The sequence below is a fragment of the Miscanthus floridulus genome, chromosome 10, assembly GCF_019320115.1.
Source record: "Miscanthus floridulus cultivar M001 chromosome 10, ASM1932011v1, whole genome shotgun sequence".
Taxonomy (NCBI): domain Eukaryota; kingdom Viridiplantae; phylum Streptophyta; class Magnoliopsida; order Poales; family Poaceae; genus Miscanthus; species Miscanthus floridulus.
Window position 1 is genome coordinate 25,113,839 of NC_089589.1, and position 24,747 is coordinate 25,138,585.

Consider the following 24,747-nt stretch of genomic DNA (forward strand, 5'->3'; position numbering starts at 1 on the left):
TCAAATTTAAACCAATTTGAAGTTTGGTTTCAACACACACTACAAAAATTAATATGCAGCAGCATGAATACACATACATATGTTGATTTTATATTTAACTTTTAGTTTTAATAAAAATGATTACTTTTCTAAATTCAAATGCTCACAAAATACATAATTAAATCATATTCACCTATTTTAAAATGTTGCAAATTTTAGGGTGTTACAATTCTACCCCCCTTAAAATGAATCTCGTCCTCGAGATTCGGACGATGCTTACTCAAATAGCTGTGGGTATGTTTTTCTCAGTTCCTCTTCTCTTTCCCATGTAGCCTCATCCTCGGTATACCGATTCCATTGAACCTTACACATCTTTATAACTTGGCTCCTTGTAACTCTTTCTGCTGTCTCTAAAATCTTTACTGGAAACTCCTCATAAGTGAGATCTTCCTTAATAGTGAGCTCCTCTAATGGTATCTGCTCCTCAGGTACACGCAAACACTTCTTTAATTGAGACACATGGAACACATCATGCACACCTGATAAAATCTCAGGCAATTCCAACTGATAGGCTACTTCACCACGTCTCTCAATGATCTGGAAAGGTCCAATATACCTTGGTGCTAACTTTCCCTTCATGTTGAACCTTCTCACACTTCTCATTGGTGATACCTTCAGGTAAACATAATCCCCTACTTCGAAAACTAATTCTCTTCTCCGAGTGTCAGCATAACTCTTCTGCCGAGACTGTGCTACTCTCAAGTTATCTCTAATCATCCTGACTTGTTCCTCTGCATCTCTTAGAACATCTGGTCCGAACACTTGAGTTTCCCCCGTTTGATTCCAAAACAATGGGGTTCTACACTTCCGTCCATACAAAGCTTCAAAAGGTGCCATATTGAGACTTTTCTGATAACTGTTATTATATGAGAACTCTGCATAGGGCAAACTCTTATCCCAACTTGTACCATACTGCAACGCACAAGCCCTCAACATATCCTCCAGTATCTGATTAATCCTCTTAGTTTGCCCATCTGTCTGAGGATGATACGCCGTACTAAAATTCAACTTGGTTCCCAACGAACTATGTACTTGCTGCCAAAAATAAGATGTAAATTGAGTACCTCGATCAGACACAATTTTCTTGGGAACTCCATGTAGACAAACTATTCTCTCCATATATAACGCAGCCAATTGGGGTCCAGTATAGGTAGTCTTAACCGGTAAGAAATGGGCAACTTTAGTTAATTGATCTACTATTACCCAGATTGAATCATATCCTCTCTGAGTACGTGGTAACCCAACTATAAAATCCATACCAACTTCTTCCCACTTCCACTCAGGTATCTTCATTGATTGTAACAATCCTGCAGGCCTTTGATGTTCAGCCTTGACTCTCTGACAGGTATCACACAAAGCAACATATTCAGCAACACTCTCTTGAGCCCGTACCACCAATACTTCTCTTTTAAATCTAAATACATCTTGGTACTTCCAGGATGAATAGAATAAGCAGACTCATGGGCCTCACGAAGAATTGCCTCTCGTATAGCCTTATCCTCAGGCACACACAACCTTTTCCCAAACCACAGAGTTCCATTGTCATCCATACTAAAACCTGGTGCTTTACCAATCACTATGTTTTCCGCTATCTCCTTCAACTTCGCATCCTGTAACTGTCCCTTACGTATTTCTTGCTCCAATTTAGGCTCCAACACCAACTCCACTGCATTGGTAACAAAGCCTAAATTCAGTCGCTCAAATTCAACACACAACTCTCTTGACATCGATGTCACTTGCACCTCATTGACATAACTCTTCCTACTAAGAGCATCCGCAACAACGTTCGCCTTCCTAGGATGATAATGTACCTCCAAATCATAATCTTTGATCAACTCTAACCATCGACGCTGTCTCATATTCAGATCTGTCTGAGTGAAAATGTACTTCAGACTTTTGTGATCAGTATAGATGTCACTCTTATGTCCAATAAGATAATGCCTCCATATCTTCAAAGCATGAACCACTGCTGCTAGCTCCAAATCATGGGTAGGATAATTCAACTCATGCTTTCTCAACTGCCGAGATGCATAAGCCACTACTCTGCCTTCTTGCATAAGAACACATCCAAGTCCCTGACGGGATGCATCATAATAGATCAAAAAGCTTTTATTCAGGTATGGCAAAGTCAACACTGGGGCTGTAGTCAACCTCTTCTTCAACTCTTTGAAGTTAGCCTGGCACTTCTCGGACCACACGAACTTAGCATTTTTTCTCCAATAAGGCTGTCATTGGCTTAGCAAGCTTAGAGAAACCTTCAATGAACCTTCTGTAGTATCCAGCTAATCCCAAGAAACTACGTATCTGTCCCACATCTGTTGGTGGCTTCCAATTCAGCACATCCTTCACCTTACCGGGATCTACTGCAATTCCACCGTTGGAGACAACATGACCAAGAAAGGAAACTTCCTTCAACCAAAATTCACACTTGCTTCGCTTGACATACAACTTGTGTTCTCTGAGCTTCTGCAGGACCAACCCCAGATGTTTAGCATGCTCTTCTTCTGTTTTGGAGAATATCAATATATCATCTATGAACACCACCACAAACTTATCCAAAAACTCCATGAACACCTTGTTCATCATGTACATAAAGTAGGCAGGTGCATTGGTCAAACCAAATGACATAACAGTGTACTCATATAAACCATACCTCATAGTAAAAGCTGTCTTGGGTATATCTGTTGCACGAATCCTCAATTGATGGTAGCCAGAACGAAGATCAATCTTAGAGAAAACACAGGCACCTCTCAACTGATCAAACAAATCATCAATTCTAGGCAACGGATACTTGTTCTTGATAGTAACCTCATTGAGTGACCGATAATCAACACACATCCTCTGAGTACCATCCTTCTTGTCAACAAATATAATTGGTGCTCCCCAAGGTGATGAACTAGGACGAATAAAACCTTTCTCCTATAACTCCGTAATTTGTTTCTTAAGTTCTTCTAATTCTTTAACCCCCATTCTATATGGACGCTTAGCTATAGGCGCAGTTCCAGGTAATAATTCAATAATAAACTCAATATCACGGTTAGGCAGCATACCTGGCAAATCATCGGGGAACGCATCTGGAAATTCATCCACCACTGGGTCCTCCTTGTTGCCGCTATCATCAAGCTGGTTCACTGTGGCGGTCGGCTGTGCTTGTATGACAACATCAACACTGATTCTTTCTCCACTAGGTGCGGTCACAACAACTACCTTTTCTTTACACTGGATCACTGCTTGTTGTTTCATCATCCAATCCATACCTAGAATCACATCTATACCAGATGCTCTCAACACCACGGGGCTCACTTTGAACTCTACCCCCCTTAAAGTTAAACTAGTCGGCAGACAACGATATGAAGCTTGCATACTCTCACCCGGTGAGTTTACTAATATGGGATTTTGCATGGCACATAATGGTATGCTATGATTTCTAACAAATGCTTGCGATATAAATGAATGCAAAGCTCCAGAATCAAAAAGAACAGTGGCGGGGGTTGAGTTGATGTTGAACGTACCGAGCATGACTTCTGGTTCTGCAAGCGCCGTCTCGGTAGACACATGGTTCACTTTTCCTGTGTTGGGTGCTGGCTTCTGCGGCGTTCCCTTCTGATTACTCCACTGACCCTAAGGTGTCTGCTGATTCTGCTTCCGGGGGCAATGATTAGCATAATGCCCAACTTCCCCGCAACGATAGCATACGTTGGGGGTATTAGGTGCGCTCGTCTTCATGGGGGTGCTGTTGGGGGTTCCCTGTCGTGGTGTCTGTGGACTACTCTGCTGCTGAGGACGTGCATTGCTAACTTGCTGCTGGTTAGGGTTGCGCTGAGGGTACTGACCACAATTCCACTGACTGGGAGGTCCCTGGAACCTCTACTAGAAGCCTTGCTGAGGATTGGTACGCGGACAAGTATTGCTCCCAGAGGCCTGACCCTGAAGCCTCCTCTTCTTGGCCTCCATTTCTTTGCGCTTGTTGTCAATAACAATGGCGCGATTTACCTGCATCTAAAAATTAGGATAGGTATTGGACATAAGCTGGAGCTGCAGACCATCATACAAACCTTTGAGAAAGCGGCGTTGCTTGTCAGCATCGTCAGCCACTTCATTTGGAGCATAACGTGATAACTGAGCAAACTTGTCGCGGTACTCAGCGATAGACATAGATCCCTGCTTCAGAGCTCTGAACTCCTCTTGCTTGAGCTCTATCAGTTCCTCAGGTATGTGGTAGGATCGGAAATTCTCTTTGAACTCCTGCTAGGTAACAGGAGGAGCGTTGGTGGGACGTCCATACTCGAATGACTCCCACCAGTCTTGAGCTTCTCCCTGGAGCTGTCCTGAAGCGCACAACACCTTCTGTTGATTATCACATTGTGCTATGTTGAGCTGTCTCTCTACTGCACGAAGCCAATCATTTGCTTCAAGTGAATCAGTGGCACGAGAGAACACCGGGGGACGGCCCTTCAAGAATTCACTACGCTTATCACGCGGTGCTCCACCACCCTGTTAGTTCTGCTGATTCTGCACCAACGTTTGCATGAGCTGCGTCTATATTGCCAAGAGTTGTTCAATAGTCGGTGGTGGTGGTGGTGGATGTGGGGGAACACCTCCACGACCTCAGCCTCTTCCTCTTCCAGACATCTGTTATCAAACATTCAAAATTCAGAAATCTCCAAGTTAGAATACATTCTGAAAATTTTCTGGACGAGTCTCAACAACAGCAGCTCTGTAAAACAGTCATATCTCGAGTTCCAGAAATCCAATTAGAGTGTACTTTATATGGTTGGAAAGCTTACGAAATTTTCTACAACTTTTATTCAGACCACTTTCCCAGATTCTGTCGTTAGGTTACTCAAAAACAGGATATAACCGAAACTGTTCCTAGATTCCAGACTGTGCAGTAACTTCAACTTGAAACAGAGATATCTCACGAACCAGATCAGATATGGGGGTGATTCTAGAGGCATTGGAAAGATAATTAAGTCTAGTTATTCCCACAACAATTTCATAATTTTTGGTCATGTATATTTTATTCGGCATTAAGATAAAGGCAGACTGCTCCGAAAAACAGATTCCGAAAGAGCGAGATGTAACAAACCCAACTATTTATTTATTAACCCAAACTTTAATATTCTTAAATATGAAACTTGTGGACATACCCACAAAGTTCCAGCACACATTACAAAGATCCAACTCATGCATAAACATAAGAACAGATCAACTGAACACACAATGTTCACACCGCACTAAAACTCGACCCAACTCGACTCACTCGTTCTACTATCGTGTTATTACATAAAGAGGGACTCCAACATCTAGGGGCAATACTTATGAGGAAGCTCCTCATACATCTTGGGCAAATTGAGGCACACCCTTTGCTGTCTATCACTTGCTGGTGCCTCATGATTGCTTCCTGCTACGCCTTCAATTGATTTTCCAGTCGGCGAATCCTTGCCACAGACTCGTAACCAAAGTGTACCATCGCTTCAGTGGTTGGATCCGTGCCCTGCGGGTCCATCATCACCCATCCCAATTCTGGGTGTTGATGAGGAAGGAATCGATATTGATCATCCTTCATGTCCTCGAATCGGTGACCACGGAGGCCTATGCAAGCTTCAGCGGCTGCATCTTCTATGCTGTCCTCCATGGTAGCGCGGTGACCATGGTGTGCGTAGTTTGAATTCAGCTGATACGCATCTTTCTGCTCATCCTTGATGGTGATGCACACCCTAACCTTCCAGTAGGTGTCTTCAAGAGGGTGTGTATGCTCTTCGCAAGCATATTCTATAGCTGCATCCCAGTCACTGTAGTATGTCTGAAGCAGGCTCATGAGTCGGTGATGTGAAACGAAGAATTCACATCCCGGCTTATACCACACCTTTATTGTCTATCCCAATGGCGGGATCGGCTCATCCTCTTCAACAATGTCTTCCTCTTCATTTTTGGACAAGTCAACGATCTCAACTTCTTGAGGGTCATCCTGGGCTGGCTCAGGTGTGGACTCAGGTGTTGGCGGTGTTGGCGAATCCAATTCCTGTTCCTGAGGTTCTTCCTCCTCAGGATCCATGGACAAACCTTGTGGCGGGTAATACCCTCCAGTGCTCATGCGGGCAATCTTGTGGGCACGAGGCATCTACAGAATTAGATTTAGTTAGGTTAGATTAGAAGCAATAATTTTCATAATAGAATAAGGCAAAAGAAGCATAAAACTTTAGCAAATAACAAGGGTGTGATAGAAAGCATGAAATGAGTGAAGCAAAAGAAGCTAAAAATGACCATTGCTAACTAGGCTTGCGTCCTACAATCAACATGGCTCTGATACCAATCTGTCACACCTAATTTTAAGGATAAAATGGGGTGCAAAACCTTATGTGCGCCCAGAGATCAGTCACACACATAAGCCGACAAATTATGAATAGTATCATCACCAATGTTTATTATATCACGAATAAGACAGAGTTATTACATAAGTATAGCGGAAAATAATAAAAAGATCTATTGCGGAAGCTCCAATTCACAGGGACATCGACTGGTTGATCACAAGTCTAGTAGTCCTCAGGAAAATCCTCATTCTCAAGGTCATCTGTTACCCATCCGAGATTTTCATCCAAATAATGAAAATAAACAAGCGTAAGTACATGTCGTACTCAACAAGTGTAACACGGGGTTCATGAGGCTCAAAAGGCTAGACACAGGTTTAACAGCGGTCAGCTTTTAGTTATCACAATTTTAGCTTATGAGTAGCATCAAGGTGTTTCAGTTCCCAAAGTAGAACACATGATCAAATGTAAACATGAGTAATGAATAGCATAAACAAATATTACTTAGTGATCATCTATTCCATAAATGTTCCAAGGCCGCTTGTGACCGTGAGCACGGCTGATAAACCAGCTTTACACTCTGTAGAGGTTGTACACTTTCACTGTGAGTCGCGATTCCCATATGCCCAGGTTTATAACTCCTAAAACACTTCTAAGGTGAGCAGACAGGGGTCACTATGAAGCCTTTCAAAGGTTCATCTAACAAGTTAGGGCCATTAGATTCACTCAGCAAATAGTTATAGGAACCCCCTGTCAAATGGCACAATTCCTTCACGGCTATACACATAAAAGTAGAGGCTGTCCTATACCAGATTCGTCAAGCCATTCTTACACCAATAAAGGTAACCACTAACAAGCTAGAAAAGGTCCTCATACTGAGCTAAAGCTAGAGCCATGTAGCTCTCACAGCTGTACTGTAAGTCCCGGATAATCACTTACAGATAAGTCCTTACGGAGAGGAATCTGAAGCATTTAGAAAGTAGCTAAACACTCCAGCCCCCTGTTTCCATGTTGCTAAAAAGTCACATTTTATATTTATTGCATATACCATTAGTCAAGTTACAAGATCATGGTTTAACTAAGCTCAAGCAAAGCTACCCATATGCATAACCCATAGGTGACAAGGCAATAGTCCAATTCTAGGAAATTCCTAACAAAAAGACACATGCAACATGAATTTATTGAATTAAAGTGTATAGGAAACAAGGATGATCCCATGCTATACTTGCCTTGAGCAACGTACTCCTGCTGGTCCTGCTCGTCAAAGTCGTACCCTTGATCTTCTGAGAACTGCTCACCGTCTATACTCGATAACCATAGCAACATACAAGCATCCATGAACAATCATGCAAAGCAAACAAGGCTATAGATTAGAATAGTACACTAACAGCAAAGAATCAAGATGAACTGTTTGGAAAACGAATCTACGTCTCGCTATGAACACACAGACGCGAAGATCACAAAAATCAGATCTAAAACAGAAAAGTTATGGATTAAACAAGCTTTCCTTTAGCAAAATAATAGATTAAATCTACTCTCGAAATTTGAAAGTTGAAAATCCAGTTTACAGTAACATAAACATGTAGATTACTTGATTACGAACCTAACGCAACTTGAACGGATCAAATCAGAGTTAAAACGGAGATTTTATGGCTAAAACAAGTTGAATGGCAAAACTGTGAATAACTGAAAACGTATTTCAATAAAACCGAATCAAAATACGCTTTTATAAAGAGAAAACGAAATCTGGAAACATGCTTTGGACTGCGGGTTAGATTAGGGAATAATTATAAGGGCGTATTTGAAAGATTGGCAGCGAAGGGGTATCATCTTTTTTGGGCCGTCGGATCTCAACCGAACGGCTTAGATTAGAAGGGAAGGGGGAGAAGAAGGCTGGCCGGTCGGCAACAGGACCGAGCGCGGCGGCGCCATGGCCGGAGAGCAGGGGAGCTCGCCGGAGTTCACGAATCCGACGATTTAGGCCACGGTTAGACTCGGGAGAAGTACGGGGAGCGAGAGGAGATGATCGCGAACTCACCAACAGGCTTTTCGCAGGTGGAGAAGGCGTGACGACGACGGGCGGCTCGGGGTGGCTGACGGCGGAGCTCCTGTACAACCCGACGACACGAGGTAAGCAAAACAGAGCGAGAGAAAGAGAGAAAAGGGGCTCGGCAGTTCGCAGAACTGACACAAAGCTCGGCAACGTGCTTACGGAGGTGTTGACGCGATGAAATCGCGAAACAAACTCGGCGACGACGGTGCTTAGGGATACAACTACTACGGGCTAGAGCAGGGACGACGCTTGCTCTAGGGTTTGGATAGGGAGGTGGCACAACTCGGCGGTATTTAAGAGGGGCGAGGCGTGGGGCGCACGCTGAATCGAGAAGGAAGCGGCGCGGCCACGGACTCCCAGTCGCGGATATAGTCCGGCTCGAAGCCGACTCAAGGTAGGAGAAAACCGACAGGGTGGACCCACCAGTCGGCGAGGGAGGGCGTGGGACCGAGCGGTCAGCGAACCAGAGGAAGAGAGGGGCGGCTGCTTGCGCGGGCCTTCTGCTTGGCTAGCCACGGTGACGTGCTGGGCCAAGCCAGGAGAAGACGGCCCGAAGTGGCGCCCTGGCCCAAGTGGGGAGGAGATAGAGCAGGCCCGAGAAACCAGGCGCTGGGCCGCAGAAAAAAATAGAAAAGAGAGAGGGAGGAAGGGTGTTGGGCCTGCTCGGGCTGAAATCAGGGAGGAAAGAGGGGAAGGGAAAGAAATCTCTTTCATTTTCTTTTTCCAAATTCCCAAAACAAATTCAAATCAAATTTAAACCAATTTGAAGTTTGGTTTCAACACACACTACAAAAATTAATATGCAGCAACATGAATGCACATACATGTGTTGATTTTATATTTAACTTTTAGTTTTAATAAAAATGATTACTTTTCTAAATTCAAATGCTCACAAAATGCATAATTAAATCATATTCACCTATTTTAAAATGTTGCAAATTTTAGGGTGTTACAAGGTCCCTTCCACACCGTGCGCCGCCGTCCTCGTCATCCCCGTCCAGGACCCTACCCCACTGTGTGGTGCCGCTGTCGTCCTCGTCCCCGTCCAGGTACTCGTCCTCGTCCGCCGTCATTTGCATAGTTTAGAAAATAGAAAATATAAAGTTGTAGACAATATATGTAGAAAAAATAGAACAATTTTGATATATGGATTTAGTGATATGAATTTTTATATATTGACTTTAGTGATACATTTGTATAGAAAATATATATTTTGATATATCGACTTTAGTTATATATTTTGATATATGATTTTTGTTATATGAAAAAAGATTGACTTTAGTGATATGAATTTTGATATATTGTCTTTAGTGATATGAATTTTGGTATATGAAAAATATTGACTTCAGTGATATGAATTTTGATATTTTGTATATATATATCAATTTTGATATATTGGCTTTAGTGAGAAGAGATGGCCGGACGTCTCCCTTCGCTGGATATATCAGGTTGGGGCTATTGTCATAATCAAGGATTCGATCCAATATTGCCAAATGTAGCGTGCAATCATCCCAACATAGTAAGCAACAATATAGTTTTTCAGTAAATTAATATGTTTTAAATACGCTTGTACATATATATAGTTTCTGATATGTATATATGTGATTCTTAAATGTACCGTAGATAATTGAGTTGATCTATTGGTTCAAAGAGACACTCTCAAATTTCGGGGCTGATGACATGAATGTTGAGAGCTTCGATGTAGAAAATGGACGATTCATCCAATGTCGAATTGGCTTTTCCATCACCGCTAGGAGGGGTAGAGGTGTGGTACAAATTTTAGAGACGGGAATGAAGGTATCCCTCAAAACTACTGTAGAAAAATATGCTGTCATGCATGTTTAATAACGCTTGCGAATATTGGGTACAATCTGCCTACATTATCAACCATGAAGGTACAAGCCATAGATGCGGCCTCCTTTCATGATGTTTCGGGCTTTTGTGCACATATTGCTCGAAACAACCGAAATGATGTGGTAACTCGAAGTGGATCGCATAGCTTATATTTATTATTATGTCTACAGGTTTGGTTCTCATATCCATTTTTTGTCAACACTTACAGGTTAAAGACTATGACTTAACCTACGCAGGCTGCAGCTTTGAAGCCATTCTAAACCAGATAATGTATCATTTGGGTTATAATTGGTATGCCGTGGAAAGACCAACACTCACTACACAAGGATTTCAGAACAAGTTGCCTGTGACTAAAAGAGATTCTTACGCAACCACTTCTCGACCACCGCTAATCGTTGTTAGTAGACCCTATGCTCATACTTGTGAAGCAAGGTAGAATGCACTATTTAATGCGTTGCTCTACATCGAAGATATTTTAGCATACTACATCGGTGACCTACACTTCGCCGAGTTCATAGTACAAAGTAGTTAAGCTTGGTGATCTACTTATGTTTGCATGAACTTTGGTGTGTACTAGTACTTGAACATCTAGTTTGTATTAACTTGGTTTAAATTATTATGGTTTGTATTAACTTGATGAATGGGAATGATCTCATTGTAATATATAAGCTCTTATTAATTAGTTTCATTCTTATTTTGAAATATATGTATAGTTTATGGATATACAATAGTAGCATATAATACATATACGAAATACTATTTGAAATGAAAACGAATTGAATAGAAAAGGAACCATAAAAGAAAAAAGAAAAGAAAAAGAAAAGAGACCTTTAGTGCGGTTGGTGATACCAAACATTACAAGGAACATGTTAATCCATGATGAAAAATTTTCGTCACATATCACCAAAAAATTATGTATCTACTGTGGTGGATGTCATTCAGAGAAAAGACATGTCGACATAATGTAGCCACATGCCATGTGCCAAACGTAATTGACCATTTAGATTTCGAGGCTGTGATCCTGGTCTACTAGATTTTTTTGTCTTCGCGTATGATGTCAGGTATCCGTACATTTGTGCGTACTGCCGTACATCACGTAGTTGGTACAAGTAGTTGATAAGATCGATTACTATGTGAAAGCATCTAGTAGTACGGTTGCTCGGAAGATAAGCAGATCGAGCTAACTATAGTGGCCCTGTTCGGCCGCTTACCCCGTATTCGGGTACTTGTTTTGAGAGGGGGCATCTTTCGGTTTGTGCGTACTGCCGTACATCATGTAGCTGGTACAAGTAGTTGATAAGATCGATTATTATGTGAAAGCATCTAGTAGTACGGCTGCTCAGAAGATAAGCAGATCGAGCTAACTATAGTATGTTATTATACCAGTAAAGATGTGTCCTGGCATGGCTGTAAACAGTATTATGTGTCATGTGCCAGCGATTATAATATAGGCCCGGCATCGGACTTTAACACTAAGTGCCAAATCAAGTTGACGGCAGACTTCTTGAGCATTTAATTGAATACTCCAATGTTGAATTAACTAGTTGAACCAGCTGAATGAATAAATAAAAAGCGGAATTGAATTCAAGTACATGCTGCTCAACCATAGGAACAAAAACAATACGCCCCGACGAACGTAAAAGATGGGAAGGTGGTTGCCCACAAGGTTTGAGTGAAAGCAATAGATATGGAAACAACCCATTTTGGTGTCTGAGGATATCATTACCATTAAGGATAAGCCTTAAAAAGTTTGTGTTCCAGCGGAATATATATGAAGCCCATGCCACAGATTCAGGGGATTTATTGGAGGCCAAGGTAGAAGGACTAGCAATGGCGTCAAGATATAGGGGCAAGATAAAAGCCCTAATCAGGTCACTGAGATTTTGTTAGACATCCATGACATGTCATTTCTTCCACTTTATAAATAAAGGTTTAACAATACAATCTAATTTAGCTACAAAAGAAAATAAACCAGTGTACCTAGGCGTCATATGATGGGATGATGGTCAATTGTAAAGCACGCACAACAGGAAACGGCTGATTTGCCGGGAGCAAAAAAATTTGCCGGGTGCTTTTTATCGGGCACCCGGCAAAGAAATTCTTTGCCGGGTGCCAGGCCTAGCGGCACCCGGTAAATAAAGGCCTCCGGCAAAGCAGCCTTTGCCGGGTGCGGGCACTCGGCAAATTCCAGCCGTCGGCAAAAATTGGTTTTTGCCGGGTGCCGGCCACTCGGCAAAATATGGCCGCCGGCAAAAGTGTCCGGCTTGACGGCGGCCAGCTGCCGTCAGCCTTTGCCGGGTGCCACGCCGTTAATTATAAGCCTCCTGCATATTACAGTGATTTATTTAAAACAGGCCATTGGTCCCATTTTCTTTACAATTCTCCTAACATGTTGTTTGCATCTAAAATTGGCAAATCCCGACTGTTCAGGGAAAACATGGCCTAGCCAATTTTCCACTTATGCAAATTTGTCAAACTACAAATTGCACTTCACCATTATGATCGAAATGCACATATATAACACTCAAATTAAAGTTCCAATGAGAGAATTACGGTTTTGGGCAGATCCATGCCCACGGGAAACTGGTTATGCTGGTTTTGGTCACCGGAAATCGAGTTGGATTAAAGTTGTATTCTGACATAGTTTTTATAAGAGTTTCATCTCCCAACAAGATAAGTCCATCGACCCTATAAATATAAAGGGCCACGACCAATTGCAGGTATGTAATCACATCGCATGTAACAATACAAATCTACCTTTTTATCTTTTCTACCTTACAATTTCAAAGCATCTGCTATGCTTCTCTCGTATCCATGATATATATGAGATGACAACCTAGTTGGTCTGCTAGGTGCGCCGCTCCTGTGTGGTCCCATCCTGGAGGTGTTTTTAGGTTTCCGTGGCGAGTCTTTCGAAACCGGCTAGACTGGTTTGGGATTCCATCCATGCCGCTACAAGTTGATCCACGAGCGAGCTACCTCTTTAGATGTAGGACCAGATTTGCATCAACACGTATGCCGAGTCGGGCTCTTGCAAAACTTCCTCTTCTCTTTTCTTGTTGTCCCTATATCCTCAATGTAAGCAAATGTGTGACGTGTGTGTGTGTGTATATATATATATATCCATATTGTACGACACCTAAAACAAATTTTGGAGAAGGCAACATCCATCAATTAAGCAACTAGTGGAGCAGTTACCTAGCTAATCTTCATACCTTTTTTTTAAAAAAAAGATATGTCAAACTTTTCAAGTTCAAGGAGCATGTGCACGCAGCAGTAGTGCAGTGCTCTGCACGTGTCGGTCACCAATGGGAAGGAAGGAGAGGAGACCAAAGACAGAGAACAGATCGATACCGCATACCAGCTTTAAAAAGCTCGCAGGTACGTAGTCCTAAACTCCTAATTTCCAAACCTACTAGAGTATGGTGCAGATACCAATAAGGCAATAACAAGGCATTTCTCTCTCCCTCTCCCCCTCTATTCTTCTTCTTCTTCCCCTTCTCCTCTCTCTACTAGCTAGCTAGTCTCCAGATCCAGCTGCTTCCTGATCGATCGGACTTGCTCAGCAGATTAATCTCCGAGTGAGCTGAGCTCCGTGTGCCATCATGGTTAGGGGAAAGACAGTTATCAAGCCGATCGAGGACAAGACGAGCCGGCACGTGACCTTCTCTAAGCGGAGGAGTGGGCTGTTCAAGAAGGCTAGGGAGCTGGCCGTCCTCTGCGATGCGCAGGTCGGCGTTCTCGTCTTCTCTAGCGCAGGTCGCCTCTACGACTACTCCAGCACCAGGTAATATTTGATTATTCTTGTTCCAGTTTCAACTCCCCGGCCTCGAAGTATTCACAGGATGAAACATCGTTTCACTGAGTCAAACAATCTGATAACTGTTCAATTCTCGTATGTATTTCGGACAACACATATGTACTCTCTCCATTATAAAACAATAATGCCTATCTCTCTTTTTAAGGAGTTAAATTTTAATTAACTAGATTTTTAAAAATAATAATATCAACATTCATATCACCAAATTAAATATTTTTATTATAAAATAGATATTTCCCTACTAAGCTAATGATATTTATTACGCATCATAAAAATTAGTATTTTTCTGTATATATATTTGATCAAGCATAAATCAAATAGCCGCGTGCAATGCAGTCGTAGATGCATGCAACATTAGCTAACTAATGCATGTGCAAATTATAACCTGACAACGTTTACTAGTAAGTTGAAGCAGTAACAACGTAGTTTTTCCTATCTTAATAAGCGATATGATTCAGCCAGCTGAAAACACTTAGCATATGTATGAACGTATATATATCAGAAATATTTGGAATATCGAATGAACTACAAGCTTTTATTGATAGGAAAACTGCTTAATCTTGTACTTGAATAATGTCTGCAATACGATTGCATGATCTATATATCAGCCCTGCTGGGTAGAGCTCCACCAGCTCCAGGTTCACTAAAATCAGATCTGGATCCAACTTTTGTAGCCAAACGATTTTGAATCCAGCAGCTCCACCGTGGATCTGCTTCACCAAAATGATGGTTCAGCCCCCCACATTCACCAAATTGACGGAGCAGCTCAAGGGGTGCTCTACCAAATCTAAGTTTGGTGGAGTTGAAAAAAATTACCCACCATGCCACTCGTTACACAGAAAAATGGTTCGATTCATTTTCTTCTCCTCGCTTCTTCCTCCCGAGCTCCGTCACAAAGACCCTACCGAGCCTCCACGCCGGCCGCACCGCACCCCCGCCGGCCAGCCGTCCCGCCCACGCCCCCGGCGAGGCAGCACCGCCACGCTCGCAAGCCTGCCGGTCAGGGCCGCGCCCCCGCTGGCGGGGGCCGGGGCCACCGTGCCCGCTCCTGTCATGGCCGCGCCCGGCGAGGCCGCGACTCCGGCTCTTAACTGCACGAACGTCTGCCGGAGGAAGAAGAAGGCTATGATTTTTTTTTGTATTTTGCACCCAGACGCATGCACTACCGGAAACCGGCACTTTGCCGAGTGTATTTTATTGGGCACTCAGCAAAGACGGTCTTTGCCGAGTGCCAAATAAAATACACTCGGCAAAAAAAAACACTCGACAAAATGCGTCTTTGCTGAGTGCTATTTTTCGGCACACGGCAAAATGCGTCTTTGCCGAGTGCCTTTTTGCTGGCACTCGGCAAATATGTATTTTGCCGAGTGCTATTTTTCGGCACACGCAAAATGCGTCTTTGCCGAGTGCCTTTTTTCTGGCACTCGGCAAAGAGGCATTTTGCCATGTGTATTTTTTTGGCCCTCGGCAAATCAGTTTTTCAAAGCAATTTTTGAGGCCCTAAATGAATTCAAATGAAAAAACTTTTCAGCTACAAAGTTGTATAACTTCTCAAGATCTACAAAATTTATTTTGGTCATTTCTTCATTTGACAAAGCGACAATAACGTTGTTCATAAAATCTACATCTCTCATATCTCTCATTAGTTTCATGAAAGTAGAAGAGAGATATATAAGATTTGTGAACAATGTTACTACCACTATGTCGGATGAACAAATTACCAAAATAAACTTTGTAGACCTTGAGAAGTTATAAAATTTTGTAGTTGACAACATTTTGATTTGAAATCATCTTGTCATGCAAAAACGACGTTTGAATTTGAAAATTTTAAAATTTGAATTTTCCAAAAGACCTCGGATGGAAAAAACTTTCTAAATGAAAATTGTAGATCTCCAAAAGTTATGAAACTATGTAGTTGACAACTTTTTCATTTGAAATCATCTTATCATGCAAAACTACGTTCGAATCTCTAAAATTTGAAATTCGAATTTTTCAAACGACCTCGGATGGAAAAACTTCCTAAATGATAATTGTAGATCTCGAAAAGTTATGAAACTTTGTAGTTGACCACTTTTTGATTTGAATTCGTTTAGGGCCTCAAACAAGCAATTTACTCTCGGTTTAGTATAATATATGAGGATAGATAATGGAATCTAGATACAAGTGACAGTGTAGTGCAGTGGTAGAGCAGCAGACACGCAAGGGAGAGGTTGTGAGTTCGAATCCCGCCGGCCGCGTTAGCCGCAAATTTAGCGCAAAAAATGCAGCGACTTCGATGGAGACGGGCATGCGCTGGCCGGTGGCGGCCTCACCCGAATTTTTTTTTTGAAAATTTTTGCTATTATTTTTGGGTTTTTTCGCATTTTTATTTTGCCGAGCGTAAATCTTTGCCGAGTGCTTTTTCGGCACTCGGTAAAGGCTTTGCCGAGTGTCCGATAAAAAACACTCGGCAAAGTCTGTTTGCCGACTAAAATTCGCAGAGTGTCGTTTGCCGAGTGTCGACACTCGGCAAACCCTTTGCCGAGTGTTTTTTAGGCTTTGCCGAGTGCCAGGGCACTCGGCAAATATCTTGATTCCCGTAGTGATGGGCCCAGGTGGAAGTGAGATAGAGAGGGAGCTAGAGCTGTACCAAACACTTCAGTGAATCCTAGATCCACGGTGGAGCTGCTCCACCGTGGATCCAGATGAATCTCAGATTAGGATTCACTTTTTGCACTGGTGGAGCCCAACCAAACAGGCCCATATTCTAGAACAAAGATGGTCGAGGATAAAATCATATATATAATTCTTTAATACTCTCTGATTAGAAAATGGATTTTATTTCAAATAAAACAATATGCCAATTCTAGGGATATAATTTCTTCCTTTCTCTCCATTTACCATTGCAGTTGACAAGTTCTTATTTTCTGTTGGATCTCTCATATTCAATTATCTGTTCAGATAGCAACTCTAGCAAAGGCCCTCAAATCAAGGCCCCTACTTAAGATTTGAGAACTAAATAAAAGACTGAAATTATAGAGAAAACAAAACTATATATAATTCATTAAAACTATCTACATGTCTCAAAACCAAGCCATAGCCATTAGACAAAGTAATCAATTTACTGTTGCCAATAGAAAGTCCACTTCTTTTTTATCAACTCGTCACTCTGTTTGTAATATCAAACATCATCTCATTAGCTTACAGTCAGTATTTGAGGTAATTAAGGTTAAATTAGAAGAATGCCATGTATATCATAATGCGAACTTTAGTTTTAGAAACTTGCAGTTATGGTAGAAACTTACATAAATTCGTAACATTACAGCAAATTTACTCGTAATGTGAACTTCCTTTTATTTTTGAGCTAACAATAGTTTATTTGATAAAATGACATGGTTGCTCGTTGTGTTTGACCAGCACAAGATCTATTGTCGAAAGATACCAGGATACAAAAGAGGGCAGTCAACTCATGAGCGCGAGCACTGAATCTAAGGTCTTGTGCAATACTATCAATATTAATTTTAAGTGATTCGCATCATTAGGGTTCATATTGACGCATTACTTTTATGTTAGTATATAATAGTAGGCAGAATTTTCCGTAACTTCTTTCAATCCACATTATGCATGTTGTGGTTCTTTTCACCAATCGGTTAGTTAAGCCACATGCTTAATAATTGATCTTAAACAGCTTATATGTTTAGGAGTCCAGAAAGCTCAGAATTGCAAAAATCATGTTCGCTGCAGCTATTGCTGCACTTATTTCGGCTGTTCCTACAGTAACTCATGAGAAGAAGTTCCTGCAGCTGCAGCCGCGCATAAGCTGAAGGCAGCACAGCCAAGCAGGCTAGGTAGTCAGAGCAATCACATATATATGTGGCAACTAAGTAAACCTTTTTACTGTAGACTTTTACATTATTATTGTTATCCTTAAATAATATTCATTACCAAGGGATTACATAATTGAATCATAGAAAATCTTAAACAGAGTCCTAAAATGTATGTTTTTTTAAAAGAAAGACTGTGGAGCAGAGTTCCCCCAGTATAATCAAACCTAGTCTGAAATTCGCTCCCACAGGAAGTCGAACTCAGGACCCGATGAGTGCTCCTAGAATCATCTAACCAACTTAGCTAGAGAGCAGTCCTAAAATGTATGTTGACTAATGCTGTGGCAATTATATACAAAACATAATTAAGGATCCATTAGACTAACAAAACCAGAATATGTAAGGAATTAATATTCTAACCACATTTCTACAGAACTTCATTATTATAGAAGATACATAGAACAACGATACAATATAAGAATTGGGTGGCCCAGAGGGGGGAGGGGGTTGAATCGGGACTCTAAAAATTAATGCAAATCGGAACCTATTTTCAAATCTAACTTAACCCACTTGCACTAACAATACCTAGAAATAGAGGATCACCTAAGATCAATCCTTAGGGCCAACACACTAAGCCAAGTCTTAAGGCATGATCACACTAGCAATAGACCATTAGGTGTGCAAAAATATAAACTATGGAGAACAACATACTAAGACAAAAACAAGTCCATGATAAGCTTCACACAAAGGTTCAAACACATACGAGATAAGCAACAAAAGCAATGCTCATGAATGAAACAAGAGGACAATAGGCAACCGGATTTTCCCCCTTTGGTCTCAGATAGTTGTGACTATCTCCTAATCCACGTTGGATCACCTTTATGTCACCAAGACCACAGTTAAGCTCCCTTGACAAACCAAGCCTCAGTCTCCACTCTAGATTGACAGCCGAGCACAAAGGTAGGATCCTTCCAAATAAGAACTACACCAAGACGGTCACCTAATGCTCTTGTGGGCCGTCTAGGTGGTGGAAAATACCATGGGTAACAAGTCTCCAACTTCGACTTGATGAATCTGCAAGCCAAAGATCTCAAGGATGCACACAAAGATGTCTCCTAAGCGCTCTCATTGACTTGAAATGGCCTCACACCCTTCACAAAGTCCCTCAATCCCAAGGTGAAGACACATCCAAGTGACCAAGTGTAAACATATATATAGCCCACGGGCGGGTTGCTAGCCATTGGACAAAAGTGTGCAGACACAATGATCACCGGATGAACCACTGGGTACCAAAACCCTATGACAAATCATATGGTGATGCGACACTGCCCAGTTTTCCTATGATTAGAAAAGAATATGCCAAAATATTCCTCACCAGATGATCCACCTCTAACACTAAGATATGCCACTAGAACATACAGTGAACACCAGTAAGCATGGCCAACGCAACTCAGGTTTTTCATAGTTCCACTAGATGATCTGCCAGTCCCGCAAAAGTGCCATATATAGGATCGTATGGTTGTCACCAGTACACATGGCCACCTTTGAACTAGCTGTTACATAGTTCCACCAAATGATCTACCGGAGGCCGCAAAAAAGACACCACTGGATCACATGGTGAACACTATAGGAACTTGGCCAGGCTGAGTTGAAGTCTTGCGTAGTGCCATAGGATCATCTGCTGCCTTTGAATGATTGAAACAGTGCACAATCTAGTGCACTTTCTGGCTCTGTCTTAAGTCGAATCTTGTCCAATTCAACTTTGCTTCTTTGAGGTCCATCTGAAATTCTCAATCCATTAGAGCCACTTGTGAGCTGACTTGGTATGAGTTGCTCATTGTGTGCATACAATTGCTCTGAATTCAAACTTCCATTAAGCTACTCGTCGTTGATCCCCAATAGTACGTACGACCAAAGATATTATAATAAAATCAGGGCTGATATCTTAAAATTGATCCGGGTGATATTTTTTCACGTAGTTTTCAAAAATGAAGAAAAAAAATCACCAATCCAATCAGCGTGCACCACATGCAAGCCTGAGCAGGGATGAAACCTCTTTGTACATTGTCATTTAAAAAACATTATAACAAATAGTTGTGATGGGATTGAGAAACTCACAAACTAAACACAATCAAGCTTGTTTAAAGTAATGTGTCCAAAGTTGGTTTGTTAACACATACGTACATGCTGGGAACTTATAGGGCCACAATCTTGTATTTTGATTAGCGTGTTACATGACGTGAAATTCGGACATGCTAACACGTATGGATATTGGGAATAACAAAACCGTGAACTTTGGACATGCTAACACGTACGAAAAGTTATAAACAGACACGTTAGATGCATGGACAGCTAACACACTAATCAAAATATGGCATGTCCAAAGCTGCTAAATAAAAAGATTTACCACATCTAACAAATCATGCATGCATCAATAAATCTAGAAAAAAATTATATCTAAATGTTTTCTTATTTATCCTATTTTATAAAAAAACTAAATAAATATATATTGCCTCCTAGGAGGTAATATGTGATCGCAATCATCCAATCTAACTAAATGAACAGCTCAGCTATTTGAGAGTACCGCAGCAAAGCCCTCATCCTTTAGACTAGAAATCTCCTGAAGGTAATTCTCAAAATCCTTAGGAGTAGCAGACTCTATATACTAAAAGCAAGTAAAAGCTCTAGCCGAGTGGACTCCATGTGGAGAAAAAAAACAGACTCAGTCTTTGTAGGCTTCTATGTGGCCTGGTCAAGCTTAGCAGTAACAGTGGTGGCCTTGGTAGAGATACACGAAGAAGCAACACCAGCCATTGTAGCAGTAGAGGAATCCTGAAGACGAGTCACCAACAGATCATCAGAGTCAAGTGAGACAGCGCTAGGGTGTCAAACAACATAGAGATAGAGTGATAGACGTGTCAAACTAAAGGCTGCTTGGCAAGAGAAGGGACACTAATCCAAGTATAATGTTCAAGGTATGGTCCCGGCGAATCTGGACTAGAGGAGGTCCTATATCATGTCCAACAGTAAACTAAGGTGCTGGAGGAGCCATCAAGCCAAACTGTAAGCCCTACTGCTGTAAGAACAAGATATGAAGAGCAGCAAAGGGCGGGGTTGCACTGATAAGTGAGTGAGATGTCATGGCCTAAGCTGAGGTATGGCAATGCCAATCTGCTGAAACAGGTGTGAAATTATAAGAGTGTTCTATTGTTTGTCCTCATAGATTTGATCAATCAACAAGTTAGGATACAGCAGGTATTGAACGTATGGATTCAAATCACTACTACTGAGAGTATTTGTAGTCTCTAGGTGGTTATCTAGTCGCCTCTACAAATCTGATTTCTACAGGCAGCTAGGAATAGAAGATGCCTTAGAAATAGAGTTTGTCGGGGCAGCTCGAAATACAGCCACCTCTACAAATCATTGTGTAGAAATCATAAGTCTAGGCCCAAAAAAGAGCAATTTTTTAAATAGAGGAGATCCCACCAGGCTCAAAGTCAAAAGTTACGTGATTTTTTGCGCGAAAAACGTGCGTTTTGTGGCGACAAGGGATCGATCCCGCGACCTAAGGCATTACGCGTTACTCCTCTAACCACTGTACCAAAAAGACAGCAGTCTTCATAAGGCATATTCATTCTCCTCATATTATCTACATCCTATTTTAAACTGAGCATTGGGATCCTAAACAAATTCAAATGAAAAAAGTTTTTAATTGCAAAGTTGTAGATATCGTCAAGAACTATAATTTTGCTTCTGGTTGTTTCTCCAGTAGAGGTCGTTTGAAAATTTTAAATTTGAAATATGAGAAATGCAAACGTAGTTTTTCTTGGATAGATGATTTTAAATGAAAAGGTTGTCAACTATAAAGTTGTATAACTCTTCGAGATCTATAACTTTGTTTTTGATCGTTTCTACATCCAAGGTCATTTGAAAATTCGAATTTTAATATGCTGCACCATTTTCAGAGATGGCTCTAGATCTAGCCGTCTCAACAAATTGATTTTTAAAAGCGGATCTAGATCCCGCCGCCTCTAGAAATCCAATTGTAGAGGCGGTTGCATTTAGAGCAGCCTCTAAAGATAGGAGCATTTGTAGAAGCGGCCGAAATGAATTTGTAGAGGCAGCTCGTTTCGAGACCGATTTGTAGAGGTGGCTCTAAATTAATTAAGCCGCCTCTATTAAAAAATAGAGGCGTTGCTAAAAATCAAATATGTAGTAGTGGATATAAATTATCGATTAAGTATCTAAATCCCTTGGGTTAGATACTCTCTCTGGAAATAACCATACCATTTACACCCCTATTCACGATACAATTAACTGCTCCCATTTTTTTGCCTTTCTGTTAAAGTGTTAGTGTTGCAAAATTAAAGTAGTACACACATTTCTTCAAATACATTTCTATTTTCAGTATTTATTTTACAAAGTAAGATATAAACTGTATGCTTCTTTGCTATCTGTTCCTGCATGCAGTTTTGGGAAGCTGAGGCAACAAACTTGAGGCAGCAACTGCATAACTTACAAGAAAGTCATATGTATGATCCCTTCCCATCCCCCCTTGACCCACCTCCCCTCCCCTTTGAATTATACGGATGTGCAGTGTTTGGAAACTAACAAGCATATTTCAGTAGTGTGCATCCACAACTCGACAATATGGTTTAATTATAAGCATGAGGAAGAAGAAAATACTACTTGCCATTCCCCAACAACATGGCTGTTCACCTGTAATGCTGTCTCGGTGTTATGTCCAATATGAATGCGGACACTTTAGTATGTAATAAATGAGCTCTCTGATTTCCCCAGAAAGAGAGAAGAATTAAAAACGTAAAAAGCAAGGATAATGTTGTAATGCGGACATTTTAGTAAGTGATACAATAGTGTGGCACAATAGGAGTAAAAAGCAAGGATATAGCAGTGAAACAATATTCCAACATATGTCCATTAAGTGCTATCAAAATTTACTCTGAGCGGATAGATGTGTTCCATTATCCATTATCCATTATCCATGCTTCATGCATTCTATTCATTGCCCACGAGAAATGCTGACAAGATAGAGTCAATCTTTTCTAATACCAGGGTCAGACATCCTAGGACCTGCCGTATAGAAAACAAGGACGACAGATCTTCTCACATCGTATAGTGCACCACTGCACAACGATAATGTTGAAAATCTATGTTTGAAAAATGAATGACTTTGTATGATAACAAACGAGAGCATCAACATAGATAAAATGCTACCAAAAGCTGACTGTCCATTTTTGTTATACTAAAGGTTACATACATTAGGAAGTCGAAACACACAAATAAAAATCTAAGAGAAACTTAAAAATTACTTTGGTGTGCAATAAAGTTGGAATGATACGTTGTCTCAATAAGCTATACTGCAGGCAATTGCTGGGACAAAATCTTTCTGGCCTGGAAGCAAAAGAGTTGAAAAATTTAGAGAACCACCTGGAAATGAGCCTCCATAACATTCGGAAAAAGAAGGTAATATCTGCTTCCCGATGTGGAGATCAATCACCAGATGAGAGTCATTAACACCTCTCTTCACAGGATAGCGTAATAATCAATCAAATTCAAGAGTTGAACAAGAGGGTTAGTTGATCTATCTAGTTTCATCATAACCACTTTGTTAAATAGATTATGGTCAACTCTCCCTAATTGAATTTCAGGAAAACATTATGCTTCAAGAATACAAGGAACTAGAGCATCATTTTGACATCAATCACCAGGAGAACATGAATTTGCAGAAAAAGGTGGGATCCTATTACAACTAGTATTACAGAAAAACCCGAAATAGAAATATTCTTCTATATGTTTTTAGAAGAGCTTGAACTAGGGGAATGCCTCCCCTGAGATATTTCGTTGAGGAAAAAATTTCAACCACAAGGTCAAGAAAAGGCCATGAACCCCGTCTATTGAATAGCATGAGTGGCCTTTTTTTTGGAAACGGAGAGTTGAGCTCCCAACCAGTAGGTCCAACACATTCTGAATATTATGTTGCGAGTTTAATCCTATTTTGTTTCTTAGGTGCATGTACAGCAAGGAGTAGATGGTGGAGATAAAAGTTCTGGTACTGAGTACAACATTGGTGGTCCAGATGAGGATTTAACTTCAGTTCGTCTGGAGCTAGGCCAGCCACAGCACGTAGCCAAAGAGGAACTGGAAGAACCAACATTGAGGTAAGTGTTTCATGCTAATCTGACAAACTATTTTTTTTGTTTGATATCAGTGCATATCAAATAATATGTTGACCAGTCACTGAAATTTCAGACGGCTTTGACTGCGTTGAATGGGAGAATCACGAGCGGGCTTACAAGCTGGAGTTGGCTTTACCATTACTACAGGCGCTATATCAATAGTCCTGCAACTGTTCAAGTTCAAGTGCTGTGAAAACAATTGCATTAATTGTACTCATCAGTATCATTTGACACATTTGTCTATAGTATTCAGTATGATTGTTTTTTTTCGAAAGGATGGCAAAAGCTTTGCCGCAAATTTTATTAGATGATAAGAAGAAAAACCTTTACACACGAAAACAGGAAGCAAAACAGAAACAAAACCTTTTTACAACTAGAACTACTGGAACTGAACTGTCCATGACAACTGAAAAAACCTGGATTGTTCAACTGCTAGGCGATGGCCATAAACGAAGCTTGCATCAGCTATGATTCCGTCATTCCATTGGTTCTTATTGATTTGGCGTCTCCATTGCCATGCGGCACTGGGTAATATCATCTTTACACAAGCCCACAACCTGTCTTGGGTTTAAAGATTTTTGTTGGAAAGTTCGCCTGTTTCTCTCCTTCCAAATGTTCCACCAAAAATAGATTATTATCCCATCAAACTTTCTTCTCAGTATGATTGTTG

The 24,747-nt window shown here is 41.1% G+C and overlaps 1 protein-coding gene across 1 annotated transcript; it reads left to right on the forward strand.

Annotated features, from left to right (window-relative positions):
• Positions 1 to 13,862: 13,862 nt before the first annotated feature.
• On the forward strand, positions 13,863 to 24,003 carry LOC136488253 (MADS-box transcription factor 23-like; the record flags this gene model as incomplete). Its single annotated transcript, XM_066485249.1, has 7 exons — positions 13,863 to 14,044; positions 17,474 to 17,549; positions 22,351 to 22,412; positions 23,265 to 23,364; positions 23,431 to 23,472; positions 23,550 to 23,633; positions 23,908 to 24,003. Coding segments are annotated over exons 1-7 (642 nt in total), but the record flags the coding sequence as incomplete, so codon positions are not given.
• Positions 24,004 to 24,747: the final 744 nt, after the last annotated feature.